At 35.6% G+C, this 16,408-nt stretch overlaps 1 protein-coding gene across 1 annotated transcript; it reads right to left on the minus strand.

Annotated features, from left to right (window-relative positions):
• Positions 1-10,971: 10,971 nt before the first annotated feature.
• On the minus strand, positions 10,972-16,248 carry LOC111381317. Its single transcript, XM_023005097.1, has 8 exons — positions 16,120-16,248; positions 15,882-16,020; positions 15,714-15,765; positions 15,332-15,398; positions 12,674-12,731; positions 12,499-12,556; positions 11,960-12,032; positions 10,972-11,360 (listed from the first exon to the last, which is right to left on the minus strand). The coding sequence occupies exons 1-8, from the start codon at positions 16,246-16,248 to the stop codon at positions 11,268-11,270; spliced, it is 669 nt and encodes a 222-aa protein (XP_022860865.1). The 3' UTR covers positions 10,972-11,267.
• Positions 16,249-16,408: the final 160 nt, after the last annotated feature.

The following is a 16,408-nucleotide window of genomic DNA, read 5'->3' on the forward strand; positions in this document are numbered from 1 at the left end:
ATTAGGGGTTCATTTTAGCTTTTTTCTGCTTTGTATAAGACTTTATTCATTGTACAAAGAACAAGACATTATTTGCAAGATTAATTATAAAGTGAGATTTAGGCTTTCTATTGGGTTCTTAATTGAACTATCCCTAACTTATCAAGGATTTTCAATCTTTGTGGTGTTCAAGATTTCCTGCCTTAGTTCTGGATTCAAGAAATCATCGAGTCAAGGTTATAACTCTGATTTTAGCTTTCTTAGGGGGGGGGGGGGTTACATCCTACAACAAAGTTTACATCAGTTGATATTAGAGTTTTGACTCTAAAATCAGATGTTTGTTCGTATGTATCTTTCTTTTGTTTTCCAATTCCAAATCTTCTGTGTCTTCTTCATTGAGTTTTCATCATAATTCATCCACATCAAAATAATCACCCCAAAAACATTCAAGAATTGTTTAGTACGTTAAACACAATTTTTTTTTTAAATTTCTCGGCTTATAAACGGTCTTTTTCATTAAGTTTGCATAAGAAAAAAATGAAATTAAAAAGAAAAAGGAAAGAAAGTTCAAGAAAATCAAGGAAAAGGCAAAAGAAAGTTCAAGAAAAGCATATTCAATTCCAAGAAACCCTTTCTTGAAATTCTTGTGGTGTTATTTTTCCAAAAAACTATCTTTATTACTATTTGATATATCATCCTTGGGTCGACCTTATTGTAAAATGGCATAAACAAATTTCAAGAAGCATTTTCTTGGAATTCTTGGTTTGTTCTCGAGACTTCTTTTGATCTTTCCTTCCTGAGTCCTTTCTCAAGTCTTGTTATCCTTCTTTTTTGAATTCTTGTTGGTTTGAACAATAGAGTGACTGAATTCTTGATTGAGTTCAGTTAATTCCTTAGAGTATTTGACAAAGAAATCATAGAGATGAAAAAGGCAAGAGTGATGAACTTATTATAGGGAAAAACCCAATACTGAGTGAAACAGTTCTGTGCAAACACATGATATTACTTTCTTAGTTATTAAGATGTCCGACGAAGGAGAATCTACATCTAGGCTTCAACTAATTCTTCATGTTGAAAGCAATGCAACAACAATTTAAGAGAAATAATGTAGCTTTTGTAGAAATTAGGGATAGAATGGATATGTAGGATACAATGACTGCAAACTTTAAGATGATTTCAAACTTACAAAAGGAACAACAGAAAAAGAGTTTCTAATGTTAGAAGGCAAGATAGGAGTGATCCTAGAGTTGAATTTGATTATGAGAATGAAGTAGAGAGTGAGAATGAGGATGACAAAATCTCGGCGGCTGAAGTAGGTTGGATGAGAGATAGAGAGAAGATAGACGAGTGAAAGGGAGCCTAGAAAAGACCTAGAGACTTTGGTGGTTGAGATGGAGATAGAGTTTATCAAAATTTAGGTATTATTAAAATGAAAATTCATTCATTCGAAGGTAGAAATGATCTTGAAATTTATTTGGAGCGGGAGAAGAAGTTAGAATTGATCTTTGATTGCCATACCTATTATGAGAGGAAATGAGGCTAGCGGTGATAGAATTTACTAATTATACAATAATATGGTGGGATCAATTGGTAATTGTAGGGATAATTTCCAGCAACTACCAAGTTCAAACCGGGCTCAGTTTCACCTATTTCATCGACACCACCAAGGTTGAGACAACTCCAAAACTACCACCAAGGCCACCCCACTTCCGGTTGTTGGGAAGATGAAGTCCAATGATATGCCCACTAAGGATTAATTACAAAGGTCACAGAGAAGAGATGAAAGAACCGAGAGGTAAGTCTCACAAAGAGAGAAATTGGGCACACAGTTCTGGAGGCCGAGAGAGAGACGGGAATATAAGCCAAGTAAATATCCAAAATAGGTAAGTTAGGTTAGGGTTAATTTGTGGACCAAACAAGGCTCGATTCAATATTAATGGGCCTCAAATTAATAATATAGCCTTCCAAGAAAATGGGGCGAACCGTGAGCAACACTATTAACAATAGGTTGCTTCGAACGGTCCATACGAATGTGGATTGTGTTGTCTCGGTAATTGTGTCAATGTACTAATCAATCATATGGCCAAGACTGATTGATAATAAAATCGAGGTTACATCATTGTCCGGGGAGGCCGTTTGACAACAAATTGCCCAACAACCTCCACCTTGGTGTCAAAGGACCTGCAAAAGAAAATTTTCTCCCATTAGTGACACCTCTAATAGAAAACCAATAAAATTGAAAATCATTTACATGTATCATTGTTTAGAAGTTCCTTGCAACTTCTAAACTTTGCCAGTAGCAGTACCTTCGTCCCCATATCAGAGGGGTTGTAGTGGTTGTGGACTTTCTCAAGTCTTACCACCTCTTGAGATACTATATCTCTAATGAAATGGAGTCTAACATCAATGTGTTTAGTGCACTCGTGAAAAACAAGGTTCTTGCATAAATTTATAGATGAGTGACTATCAGAATACACTACCACATAATCATTCAAGACACATAGTTCATGAAGTAGACCTCTAAGCCATAGAGCTTCTTTAATAGCTTCGGTGGTAGCAATATATTCTGATTCTATTGCAACAATATGTTTTAACTGTGATTTCCAACTAACACATGAATTAGATAAGATAAACACGTAAATGAAGTAGATTTCCTACCATCCCTATCTCCCGCGTAGTCTACATCTACAAAACCCTTTAATTTTATGCCTTCTTTATTAGCACTAAACTTTAAACCTATGTTACTTGTACCCTTCAAGTACTTTAACAGCCACTTTAGCGCTTCCCAATGTCCAGGGCCCGGATTAGACATATATCTACTGAGAGTACTAACGGCAAAACCTAAATCAGGTCTAGTGCAAACCATCAAATACATTATGGAACCAATCACATTAGAGTAAGGCACTCTACTCATGTATTCTACTTCACGCTCATTGCAAGGAGATTGTTTCTTCGATAAAACAAAATGATTAGCAAGAGACAACGTGACAGGTTTACAATCACTCATATTAAATTTTTTTCAATGCTTTGGATATATATGGAGACTGATGCAAAAACAAAACAGAATTTGACCCATCTCTTTCAATTTCAATACCTAAGATTCTCTTAGCCTTACCTAAGTCTTTCATGTCAAATTCACCACTTAGTTTTACTTTTATGTTATTTATCCACTTAGAGGATGATCCAATCAAAAGCATGTCGTCCACATAGAGTAACAAAAACAGATAATTATCATCAGTCTCATTGTGTTGAAAATATAAGCAGTGATCAAATTTACTTCTTTGGAATCCTATAGTGAGTACAAAGGAATCAAACATCTTGTACCACTATCTAGGAGATTGTTTTAACCCATACAAGGATCTTTTTCAGAAAATACACATAATCAGATTTTGACTTATACTTAAAACCTTTTGATTGATTCATGAAAATTTATTCATCAAGCTCACCATGTAAGAAAGCAGTTTTTACGTTAAGTTGTTCAAGTTCCCAGTCAAAATATGCAACCAATGCGAGCATGACCCTAATAGTGGTGTACTTAAGAACTGGTGAGAAAATTTCATTATAATCAACGCCCTCCTTCTGTGTGTAGCCTTTAGCCACTAACCTAGCTTTAAACCTTAGGGGTTTAGAGCTGCTAGTTCCTTCCTTAACCTTAAAAACCCATTTGCAATCAAAAATTGATTTGTTCTTAGGCCTAGGTACTAGCTCCCAAGTATTATTCTTTTCTAGAGAACTCATCTCTTCTTTCATTGCCTTAAGCCACTCATTAGATTGATCACTACCTATTGTTTCTTCAAAGGTCTTTAGCTCTTTATCAGCTAGTTCTTCATAACTAGCCTGGGCGAAAGCTAATTCAGATTCAAAACCGAACCTTCTTGGTTCTCTCGTCTGTCTCCTCTCTATCCCTAACTAAGTTATAGTTAGTTAAAGGATTTTCTTCCTCATAGTGCTCTTCTGTCACTATTTCATTACTATTCTCCACCTCGGGTTCCTAAGTTTGAGTCTCCACCTCATTTGAAGCAGTAGGGGCAGGTGGACTGAGTTTTCCTAACTCCACCTTAAACTGGTCTCTCTCCTCACCTGATTCAGCTTCACTCTCAAGTTTAGTTTCTCCTTTAATACACGGCATCTCATTTTCATTAAACGTGACATCTCTACTTATGATGATTTTAACCTCTTTTTGACTTCTATCACATAACCTATAACCCTTAACACCCTCGGGGTATTCTAGGAAGACACACTTCCTAGCTCTAGGTTCCAGCTTACCCTCACTTTGATGAGGAAAAGCTGTACAGCCAAAAGTTCTAAGTATCGAGTAATCACTCAGTTTACCCGACCATCTCTCATGCGGAGTGTCACCATTCAATGTAGCAAAAGGAGTCAAATTAATCGAATAACAAGCGGTTATAACAGACACACCCCAAAATGACTTGAGAACACCAGAACTAATCATCATGCAACGTACTTTATCAAGTATGGTCCTATTCATCCTTTCTGCTACCCCATTTTGCTGAGGGGTGTAAAGAACAGTCTTATGTCTAGTTATGCCGCTTTCTTTATACATACTATCAAATTCTTTATTGCAGAATTTTAGGCCATTATCTATGCTTAAAAATTTGATTTTCTTGCCAGTTTGATTTTCCACTCGTCTCTTCCAATTGTTAAAACTATTAAAGGTCTCAGATTTGTCCTTTAAAAGATAGACCCACACTTTCCTAGTGTAGTCATCGATAATAGATAAAAAATACCTATTTCCATCCGATGTAGGATTACTAGCAGGACCCCATAGATCAGAGTGCACATATTCGAGCATGACTTTAACTCTATTAACACTCATGGAGAAACTAAAGCACCCTTGATCATTTTTAGCATACTATTTCCAATTTTACCAGTAAAGTCATCCTTCTCAAGTCTCCCTATTGAGTTATCTATGCTTAAAAATTTGATTTTCTTGCCAGTTTGATTTTCCACTCGTCTCTTCCAATTGTTAAAACTATTAAAGGTCTCAGATTTGTCCTTTAAAAGTTAGACCCACACTTTCCTAGTGTAGTCATCGATAATAGACAAAAAATACCTATTTCCATCTGATGTAGGATTACTAGCAGGACCCCATAGATCAGAGTGCACATATTCGAGCATGCCTTTAACTCTATTAACACTCATGGAGAAAGAAGTTTTACGATGCTTACCAAGCACACAATGATCACAGAATGGTAAATCTGACACACAATCATTACCAAAAACACCTTTTTCATTAAGTAGCTTAAGTCCCTTGACCCCTACGTGAGCAAATCTATTATGCTATGTGTGTGTGTGATCAATCTTGGCAGAGAAGATAGAGGAATTCACACCTCTAACCACTTCCCCAATAGTAATATATATATATATATATATATATATATCGTTTTTCTTAATTCCCTTAATAGAAACTAAAGCACCCTTGATCATTTTTAGCATACTATTTCCAATTTTACCAGTAAAGTCATCCTTCTCAAGTCTCCCTATTGAAATTAGATTCCTAGACAACTCAGAAATATATCTAACGTCCTTTAACGTATACACAAAACCTGTGTCAAATTTTACGTTTATGTCACCAATTCCAGCAATAGTGTAGGCAAAGTTATCACACAGTACAACATGCCCAACATTAGATTCATGCAACTTATAAAATCAATTCTTTTCAGACGTCACATGAAAAGATGCACCAGAGTCAAGTATCCATTTATGCATGCGAAAATTAGCAGTTAGATTTAATTCAGCGGTGTATGCAACTGGACTTGTAATCATATAGATCTCACCACTATTTATATCGACAGTAGATGATAACACATTTACCTCATCTCTCTCCTTAACCTTTAGCTTACCCTTCTCCTTATGACAATCTTTTATAAAATGCCCTGTGTTTTCACAACCATAGCATTTTCTCGCCTTAGTCCTAGATTTTGATCTAGACCTACCTTTGCTCTTCTTTTTCCATCCATTACCACTTGACTCGCCACTAGTTTGATATCCCTCATGACTATTTTACCTAAATTGAGTTCTACCCCGCATCATATGTACCTCACCGTTCCTTTTATCATGTTTTTCAGCCCTAATTTTCATTTCTTTACTTATAAGGGAATCTATGACAATTTCAAGTGTTAACGTGTCTCTACCATACTTAATGACGTTCTTAACTTCCTTATAGGAATCAGGAATTGCATTGAGTAAAATTATAGCCTTATAAGTTTCAGACACAGTTTCATCACAATTAACTATATCTTGCACCAATTTGTTAAACACGTCTAGATTGTCATCAATATCCTTTGAAGGATCCATTTTGAAACTGAAAAAACGTTCAAGCAAGTAAAGCTTATTTGGTGTAGATTTAAGCAAATACAAGTCTTCTAATTTCTTCCAAAGTTCTTTAGTGGTTTTCAGTTTACCCACCTTTCTTAAAACAGCGTCAGACAAGTGTAAAATAATTGAGTTATAAGCAAGCTCATCGGCTTCTTCTCTTTGTTCTTGTAAAAAATCAGTTGAAAAATTACCTTCAATGGCTTTTGAAACCTTTTATTGGACTAAAATACCCTTCATTTTTTGTTGCCAAATAGCAAAGTCACCCTTTCTGTTAAAAATTCCCAAATCAAAACTATGAGTTGTCATCTTTACACAATAGTCAAAAATGCACAAACCACAATCAAACCACACAAAGTAGTCCTAGGGTCACAGACAATATACACCATTTTAGATTCCCAGGGTTTCATAAGACTTGCGGTCTTAGATCAAGGGAATGTTCGAACGGGTAAGGTCAAAGTATTTCTAACGGAATAAGTAAGCAGCGGAAATAACAATGCAGCAAAAAATATGTCTAGCAGATAACTAGTCCCACAGTAATTAGATCACTAAGAATTACAAAACTGATTTTAACCCAAAACAAATACTCAATCAAAAGATCAATCAAGAGCACATAACCCTAATTCTAGAACAAGCAATGGTTGCCAAGCAATGACAACCCCCAACCTATTGTCACCCCCACACGGTGACGCGCTAATGCTGAAAAATTAACGGGTTAAGCCAATTTACCAGAGCGGACGTGTCTAAATCCTTATAATCGAGAGAGATGCAAATCTACTACTTTAGGGCCGCAATCTTGATCTAAAGTAATTCAGTAGATATATGCAGTTTCAACCGTCGATCCACCACGGGCAAAATTGTCCAACTTTTCTGTGTAACCTGAAACAGAAAATAAAGAGTGTCAGTGCGTTCAGGGGATTGAAATGAGCAAACTGTCCAAAGGAAGTTCGCCCGGAATCGTCGCCAAACGCCGCCGGAGGTCGCCGTTGCCGCCACGCACCGCACTAGAGGGGGCGCCTCAGCCTGCTGATTCCGGATATGGGATCGGTTTCCTCGAAAAGTCATTGGTTTTGCCGAAAAATGAGATTGCAGGTTCGGTTTTCTATAGAAATCGCGCACACCACCGTCGATTTTGGTGATTTTCTGGCCGGAGAAGGTTACTCTGGCTCTGAACTGTAGGGATAATTTCCAGCAACCACCAAGTTCAAACCGGGCTTAGTTTCACCTATTTCATCGACACCACCAAGGTTGAGACAACTCCAAAACCACCACCAAGGCCACCCCACTTCCGGTTGCTATAGGTTGGGAAGATGAAGTCCAATGATATGCCCACTAAGGATTAACCACAAAGGTCATAGAGAAGAGATGAAAGAACCGAGAGGTAAGTCTCACAGAGAGAAATTGGGCACACACTTATGGAGGCCGAGAGAGAGACGGGAATATAAGCCAAGTAAATATCCAAAATAGGTAAGTTAGGTTAGGGTTAATTTGTGGACCAAACAAGGCTCGACGCAATATTAATGGGCTTCAAATTAATAATATAGCCTTCCAAGGAAATGGGGCGAACCGTGAGCAACACTATTAACAATAGGTTACTTCGAACATTCCATACGAATGTGGATTGTGTTGTCTCGATAATTGTGTCAATGTACTAATCAATCATATGGCCAAGGCCAATTGATAATAAAACCGAGGTTACATCATAGCCCGGGGAGATCGTTTGACAACAAATTGCCCAACAGTAACAAATATGAGAAGGAATCGTGAGAGACATATAGAAACATGGGACGAATTTAAAGCTCTTATGAGGAGGAGATTTATACCTACTCATTACTATAGAGATCTCTATCAAAAATTATAGAGCATTAGTCAAGGTTTAAGGAGTATAGGGGAAATCCATAAGGAGATGGTGGTAGCTATGATTAGGGTTAATGTCGAGAAGGATAGGGAGGCCAAAATGGCTAGGCTTTTGAATGGATTGAATGGGGACATAGACAATATAGTTGAATTACAACATTATGTGGAATTGGAGGAAATGGTGCATATGACTTTGAAGGTGGAGAGGCAAATAAAAATAAAAGGAGTACGGGGATATTCTTCAGATTCTAATCCTTCATTGAAACCAAAGTAGGATAATAATAATAATAATAATAATAATAATAATAATAATAATAATAATAATAATAATAATAATAATAATAATAATAATATGAATGATGGGGCTATTTCAAAGAGTAAGATTAAACCACCTAGGAGAAAAGAAGAAGTAGCTAGCAAATATAAACTCAAAGTTAGAATTTCAACATTCTATAGGAAAAGGAATATCAAGTGTTTTAAATGCTTGAGTTCAGGGCACATTGCATCTGAATGCCCAAATAAAAAGACAATGATTTTGCATGACAATCGGGAAGTGGTGACTGAAGATGAGAGTAAAAAGTGATGAGATGCTGGAGTTGGAGGATGCTGGTGATAATGATGGAGTTTAAGTACCCAGTGGAAGGTGAAGCACTTGGAGGGATTGCACCAACGTAGCTAGTACTGCCCTTGTTGAGAAGTTGGGCTTATCTATGCTAAAAAATTCTAGACCCTATAAGTTGCAATGGTTGAATGATGAATATGAAAAGATCAAGGTTAACCAGCAAGTCTTGTGAGCTAAACTATTGGGAGGTATAGTGATTAGGTAATGTGTGATGTGGTTCCTTTCATGCTAGGCATATCATGTTGGGAAGTCCATGGCAATATGATAGAAATGTGATACATGATAGATTTAAAAATAGGAACAGCTTTGTCTAAGGTGAAAAATCATTTACTCTTGTTCCTTTAATACCAAAGCAAATCTATGAGGATCAGTTGAAATTAAAATCTCCCTAGTTTGGCTATTTATTTATCAAAGGATATTAAAGATGTGCTCACTGAAGAGATGCCTAGTAGGTTGTCATCCATTCGAGGCATTGAACATCAAATCAAACTAACCAATATATAGAAATAATCTTGATAGGACAAAAGTGTTTTAAAAGCAAGTTAAAGAGTCGATGGGCAAGGAGTACACAAGGGAAGCATGAATCCACGTGCAATGATAGTGCCACTTGTGCCTAAAAAGGATGGAACATGTAATAAGACATAACTAAATAGAGCCTATTTCATCCCTTGGAGTACACATCTTTTGAAGAATTTTCAATCTTATGAAAATTTGAGAATTAACTTTTCCATGCTAAATTTTTTTTAAGCAATTCAACATTGATATATATCCCAAATATCCATATACGCATGCTAAAGATTCATTTCGTTAAATATGAATGGAGATAATATCCAAAACGTACCTTAAGTAAACAAGTTAATCAAGTATGCAATGTTACCATTTAGCCCCTGTTTGACCCCCATTACCTGAAAATGGAAATGGGGAGAATAATATTTTTTTAGAAAAATGAATGGTTGAAAAAGAAGTAAAAGTTTTCGATTTACATGTAATATTATTTTATGGAAGATTGTGTGATTGAAAATAGGAGAGAGAAACTGTTTGACCCCCATTACCTGAAAATGGAAATGGGGAGAATAATATTTTTTAGAAAAATGAGTGATTGAAAAAGAAGTAAAAATTTTCGATTTACGTGTAATATTATTTTATGGAAGATTGTGTGGTTGAAAATAGGAGAGAGAAAAATGAAATGTAATGTAATTTAATTTAATGGGGATCAAACAGGGGCTTAAATTCTTATTTCATGAATGGCAAAAGTTACGAATGTACTAAGATCAAAGATTGAGTAAATTAAACATATAACGAAATCGCTCACATTAACCATAAATTATGTCAAAATTATGTCCAATAAATCTATAGCATCGAAGCACAGTAACCATACTAATAATGGCTTCGTAATAGTGCTGTTGATTTGTTTAAATCAACTAGTGATGGCAAAAATTTTCGCCCTAAATGGGCCGAAAAAACCCGCCCTGACGGGTTGGTGGGGCAGGACACCCACGGGGCTGCTCCGTGAAGAGCAAAAAATAAAAATAAAAATAAAAATAAAGAAAAATTAAATGAGGCGACAAACAGGACAAGCCCCCGCCCCCGCCCAGCCATGTCTAAGGCGAGGTTTGGGTGGGTTGGGGGAGCCACTGCCATCACTAAAATCAACTGGGACAAAATGTGTACTAAGCTTAAATATTCAATGACAGACAACGTAGTCAAAAAAATGAGGATGCATACAGATTATTGGGCACTTAGTGGTAATTTTCATAAATGGTTCCTCAGCTGTTGACTCAATAATTAGAAACGGGGTTTCTGGGGGCTCAAAGGAAGGATTAATGCCTCTCGAATCATTTTTCGCATGACAAGTTCAATTAGTTACGCGGTATAAAAAATTATCCAACATTTTTCTTCAAGTTACGAATACTGAATTTTTCAACTTTAGTTAGTAAAGAAAATTTCCGTTCACAATGTCCTCTTTAATATTTATATATTTTTGTAGTCACACATTATGACTCTTGAAAAAAGAGACAGGAAACGTTTTTGGGTATTGATGTTATATAAGGTAGGGAGCGTCCCCCATACGTAATTAGATTTGATGTCATATTAGCATTTCTATGCATAAGCAAAGCAATTGTGCTCAGCATAATCTAGCAACGTTGCTGAGGAATAATATAATGTACACTATAATCTGTAGAAAGTAAAAGAAAAAAAAAAGTCAAAATAATAATACACCTAGTACAACTCAATATATTACATAGTTTCAAGAATCAATCTTTTCGCAAGTTAATTAATATGTAGGTGTTTGTAAGTCGTCTGTAGATCTGAGGCAAAAATGGGAACTACTAGTTGCACTATACGATTTTATTCACAGCTTAACTCCCAACTGCAGGAAATTCAGGATTTGCTATAGCTCTATATCTTTCATTAAACATCTTCATGTTGTTCTTGTAGCAGAAAATGAATTCTAAAACCACCGATAGAATTTTCAAAGAACTATCAGTGACACTGCAGCAGATCGAAGTCGCACGCCATCGTCATTCCATTTATTATGGGGCGCAGTTGCTCCAGCAATAAACACCTAAAGCATATAAGCAAAAATAAATCTTCATATATAAAAAGCTTACACCAGAATGACGAGTTATTTAGACCAATGGTCACCGAAATTTTAGTTGTATGTGTATCTCTGAACTCATTTCTTAAGTTTCTAATGATAATGGTCACTCGGCTACAAATCAACATTAAATCCTACCTGGCACCATTGAGTGCCAACTTGTCACAAAAATAAAACATGGAAAAAATGTCACGTGACATAATAAATAACGTCATTTGATAACATGTTGGCACTCGATAGTGCCATGTCGAATTTAATGTGTTTCTTTTTTTTTTTTTTTTTACAAAGTGACCATTAGTGTACTTATTGAAACTGGAGTGACTATTACCGTAAGAAAATAATAACTTTAGAATGACAAAAGAAAGTTTAAACAATTATTTCTCCAAGTGGAAAATATATAAATCGAACCACTAAAATATTTGAATTACATAGCTAATTCACTATTTGAATTGTAATTTTATTCTACTTCTCTCTACTCTGACATGTTCTACTAGGATCACATCTAATAACATGTTGGCCGAACAATAAATGTACTCAAAATCAACGAACAACGTAGATATGTGTACCTTCCCACTATTAACAGCAGCTAATAGTGCAACATGCTGAATGTTGTTACCAAACTCGTAGAAGTAATAATTCCTGAAAATAAGTCAAATCCATATAAGAGAAATCATTAGAAGAGCATGATCTCACTTCCTCTGAAAGTACATAAGCATTTGGGTTACTCGTGATACTTTGTGACAGTTTAGTCCTGAAATATATGATACCTTCACAAAGGCTATGGTAAACGCAACTAAAAAAAAAAAACGTGACTGCTTGATTGACGAGACAAACAATTCTATAATTTATTTTTTAATCTTAAGTATTATGTTGGTAGACACGTTTACTTTTACTCTTCTAAACAACTCACAAGAATGAACAAGTTCAGTTTCTAATCTTAAGGATTGCAATACGCTTACTTTTCCATATATCAATGTACAAATTGGATTACTATAAACTGTTAATATGAAAATGAAACAGTGTCCATAATAAATTTATCAACTGCTGCAAGAAGAAGTGCTTGATAATGATATAACCAGGTGGATGTATTTGAGAATAAACACACCTATAACCTTCTTCTTCCTTGATTTTAATTGTGCGGGCCGAGTAAAGAGTTGCCCCACCTGCCACATATTATATTATTGAACAAATTATAATTTCAATATAAGCACAAGTCAGATGAAACAAAACGAAGCTTGAGGCTTTCTTTTCAGAGGGAAAGAGTATTCATGTCAACTTACCTGGGACAAATATTTTAGCTGCCTCCTTTAGTGAACCCAAATCAGCAATATCTTTGGCCTGTCCATATCACAATATCGCTCCTTACAATAAGATGACAAAAGGAACAAAGCTAGTGCGTTTTGATTCAAGTATACAAATTTCCAGCCTCTGAAAGATAATAATGCAATGGCTAAACTTTGGACTTTTGTCAAAACAATGAACCTATCAAACACGGACACTCCTCTATTTGAACGATGTGTCGGTATCCTACACTCCAAAACGTGTCCGATGTGCCATGTGGCATTTCATAGTTTATATATTTTTTCACATTTCAACATTTGTGGGATGCCTCCCAGGCACAACTACTACAAGCCAATCTAGCATGTGTATTGTTCATATTCTTTATCGTTTAACATGCAAGCGTGTCCTCGATAGATCATAGAAACCAAAAGCCCAATTTCCTAAATTTGAAATATAAAAATTAGGAAAATCTCTTATTAAATAGTTTGTTTAAAAAAAAAAAGTGATAAAAAAATCTAGGAGCTGAATGGCAAATAAATATTTCTTCTCTAGCAGTAGTACCATAGAGTTTAACCCATGGTTATGTTGATACTACAAATAGTCACTCACTTGATTCAAAAGATTTTACTTCGAAAATTAAAGCTAAAGAAGGTATTGGTTCTATTGAAAGTTGAAACAAAAATAAGTATAAAAATAATGATATAAATGTACAAGTTAAAAGAATATAAATTAACGTGTCCATGTTCTATTATTTTCTAAAAATCACATGTTGGCGTGACCGGTTTTTGTTGATGTCTGTGTCTCTTAGGAATGAACAATATGGCTTCTTTCGAAAGCATGAATATCAGTGTTATTATCTTCTGGAATTGTAACACTGATGGAATTTTCTCAGATTCCCCATGAGAGTGGCCAAATTCACAAGCAGCAGATATTTACATCAGTAGAATTTAGCTTTTCTATGTCGTGTCCCTCTTTCTTATTTAATAACCAAAAATTCTTTGCTTTTGCAACAAATCATGCATTTCTTAAAACAGAAGGTCAGAATTATAATCTCTAGGGCCACCTTAGACAATGACAAATATAAGAACATAGTTTTTCATGAATTAAATTCTCACGCAAGGCCAAAGTGCAATGCCCTTCTGTTTTCAAAACCAACTTACTGACTGGCCTGTGCTAATGCAAACTCAGGAATATCTTGGGGGCTGAAACCTTCAAAAGATAATAATCATGAACAGGAAGTATACACATAAATATCAAGAATCTTAACCTGTACCAAGTAATTGGTCATGGATATACAGATACCATGAGATATTTTCAACATTAAATATGTGCATCTTTACGAAAACAATCATATTGGTAAGATGCTATGTGCAAGGCACGGGAAACTATTTTACTGGGATTGCATCACTCTTGTGAATGGGAGCTTTTTTTGCTATACACAATATATGTTCCAAGCACCTAAATCGTTGTTCCTGTAATTTAATCTCAGATATCCTATTGTTAGCATAAATTTGCATTTCTTATCGTACTTATTCTAGTGTAGCCAAATATACATATTAACGTCCTCATTTCCACCTTGTTCATCTTATATAAGTTTTGTCCTTTAATGGTCCATCAGTCACTACCATAAAGATTATTGTGATAATAACCGTACTATAGAGCTTGTCTTTTTAACCTTGATGTCTTTGTATCAGATAGAATCATTGCAGCACTTCTTCCCCAGTTCATTTAACCAGCTATAATCATATCTATCACATCTATATAACTAAAACAAACTTTCACGCACAACATTATCCTTTTAGCCACTCTAATATCTTCCTTAATCTTACCATGACTAATGGGACATCTTACGTATTTTGTACTGAAAATCTGTGGATTTCAAATTACTCATTGAAAGTAAACAAACGGTTTCTCTTAGTCCTAGTCTCATCAATAACTATGTCATGCGCACATAAGACTCTCCTAGTTCATCATTTGCTAGGTTTCAGGTGTCTTAGCCACCTTACCCATGTCATGTTACTATATGTATACATGTGTATATTTCCCAGATGCATTTAGCCACCTTATCCATGTCATATTACCATATGTGTATATATTCCCAGTTTCTTTTCCTTTTAACTCTATCCTTGAAATTCACTTAAAAAGACCACCCGTAAAATTTTATCAAAATTGCACCAAAATGTGTTCCTTTTCCATTCTTTCATGTCTGAGGAGAAAATTGTGTAACGTGTTTATACATAAAGAAGCAAGGTTCGGGAAACAACCAATGCCTAGTGACCATGAGAGTTTAAATCCATGTCAATAAGTTTATTTCGTAAAGAAACTGTGCAAACAAAATTCTCTATAAAATTAGATGATACATGGAGCCCTACTATTTAGGGCAGTGCATCTTTATCAGAAAAGCAATAAGACTAATAAGTGTGCACTAGGTTTTGAAAGGAAATATGATAACTAAGTACCTCAACCTCAACCTCAACCTCAATTCTCAACAAATTAGTCAGCCATAAGAATACATTTTTAATTTAAAGAATAACTCAATTTACTTGAATTACACTCAAACAACATAAGCAAAATATTCAATAAAATAATTAGAGAAGCAAAAAAGTTCCAGATTATGTTTCAAATTTTGATGAAGTAAATAATTGTACTTCACGAACCTCCAAGAACGTAATCTTGAGTTGATTAGATGGGCGAATAACAACACTCAGAACTTCAGATCTGTATCAGATTGCAACTGTGTAAGAATAGATTGGCAAACAAGAACCGGAAAAATGAAAATAACATAAAGTTGTAACTGAAAAGGGAAACCTTAAAAAGAAACTCAGCCAAACCACTTGCATGGCAGACAATGTCTTAAACACACAGATTATCTAATCTGAAAAAATAGATCATCTACCCAAGATAATCAAAATCAGCCTTTACAATACTATCTGGACAACATAAAATGTTGGCAATTCCTAAAGAAATTTATGTTTGCTTCGAGTGCATAAATTGTAGTAATGGGTTTATAAAAGCAAGGTAAGTAGTCATCTCTAGAACCTTCTCAAAGACCTAAACACATAACCAGTAACTATACCTTGCAACTTTGGTACTAAAGAAATTGAAAATAGTTCTCAGGATTAATTGGAGAGGCAGAAGGCACATGAATATTACACAAATTATTTCCTATCTTTTAATTCAATCTTCAACTGGTTGAAAAAGGAAAACTAGAGAAGCCGCTGCAGCTAAGCTTGTCTACTTCGTCTTTGAGTGTCTCGCACCACTCCGAGTTGAGGGCACGTCTTTTCTGCCGATGTGGGGGCACAGGAGGAATTGATGTTAAGATGATGGCAATTGATCCTTGGATCTATTCCCACCACGTCTTCATGCTTCCAAGCGAAGACATCCAAGTTCTTTTTCAGGAAGCTCACCATTTCTTCTTTTGCTTCTTCCCTATTCGCAAGACCTGACTGGGGTCCTCTGGGTTGGCGGAGAAAGTTTTAAGTTCTTTCATTGGGGTTGCATTTGGCTCAGAGTCAATTATCCGGGGATCTAACTCATCAAGAGAGTGCCCTTCTTCAGAGGCATCTTCCATGTTGACGCCTTCCTCATATTCGAAGGTATGCCCTTGTTCAGGGGCATCGAGCATTTTCACATCCAAACTGGCCTCATTGGCAACTTTAGTTATGATCACATTGATAGTTCAGGGCTCCAATTTTCGCAGAGAGTTCAAAGATCTTTCAAGGCGGACCTGC

The sequence above is a fragment of the Olea europaea genome, unplaced genomic scaffold (genome assembly GCF_002742605.1).
Source record: "Olea europaea var. sylvestris unplaced genomic scaffold, O_europaea_v1 scaffold2284, whole genome shotgun sequence".
Taxonomy (NCBI): Eukaryota; Viridiplantae; Streptophyta; class Magnoliopsida; order Lamiales; family Oleaceae; genus Olea; species Olea europaea.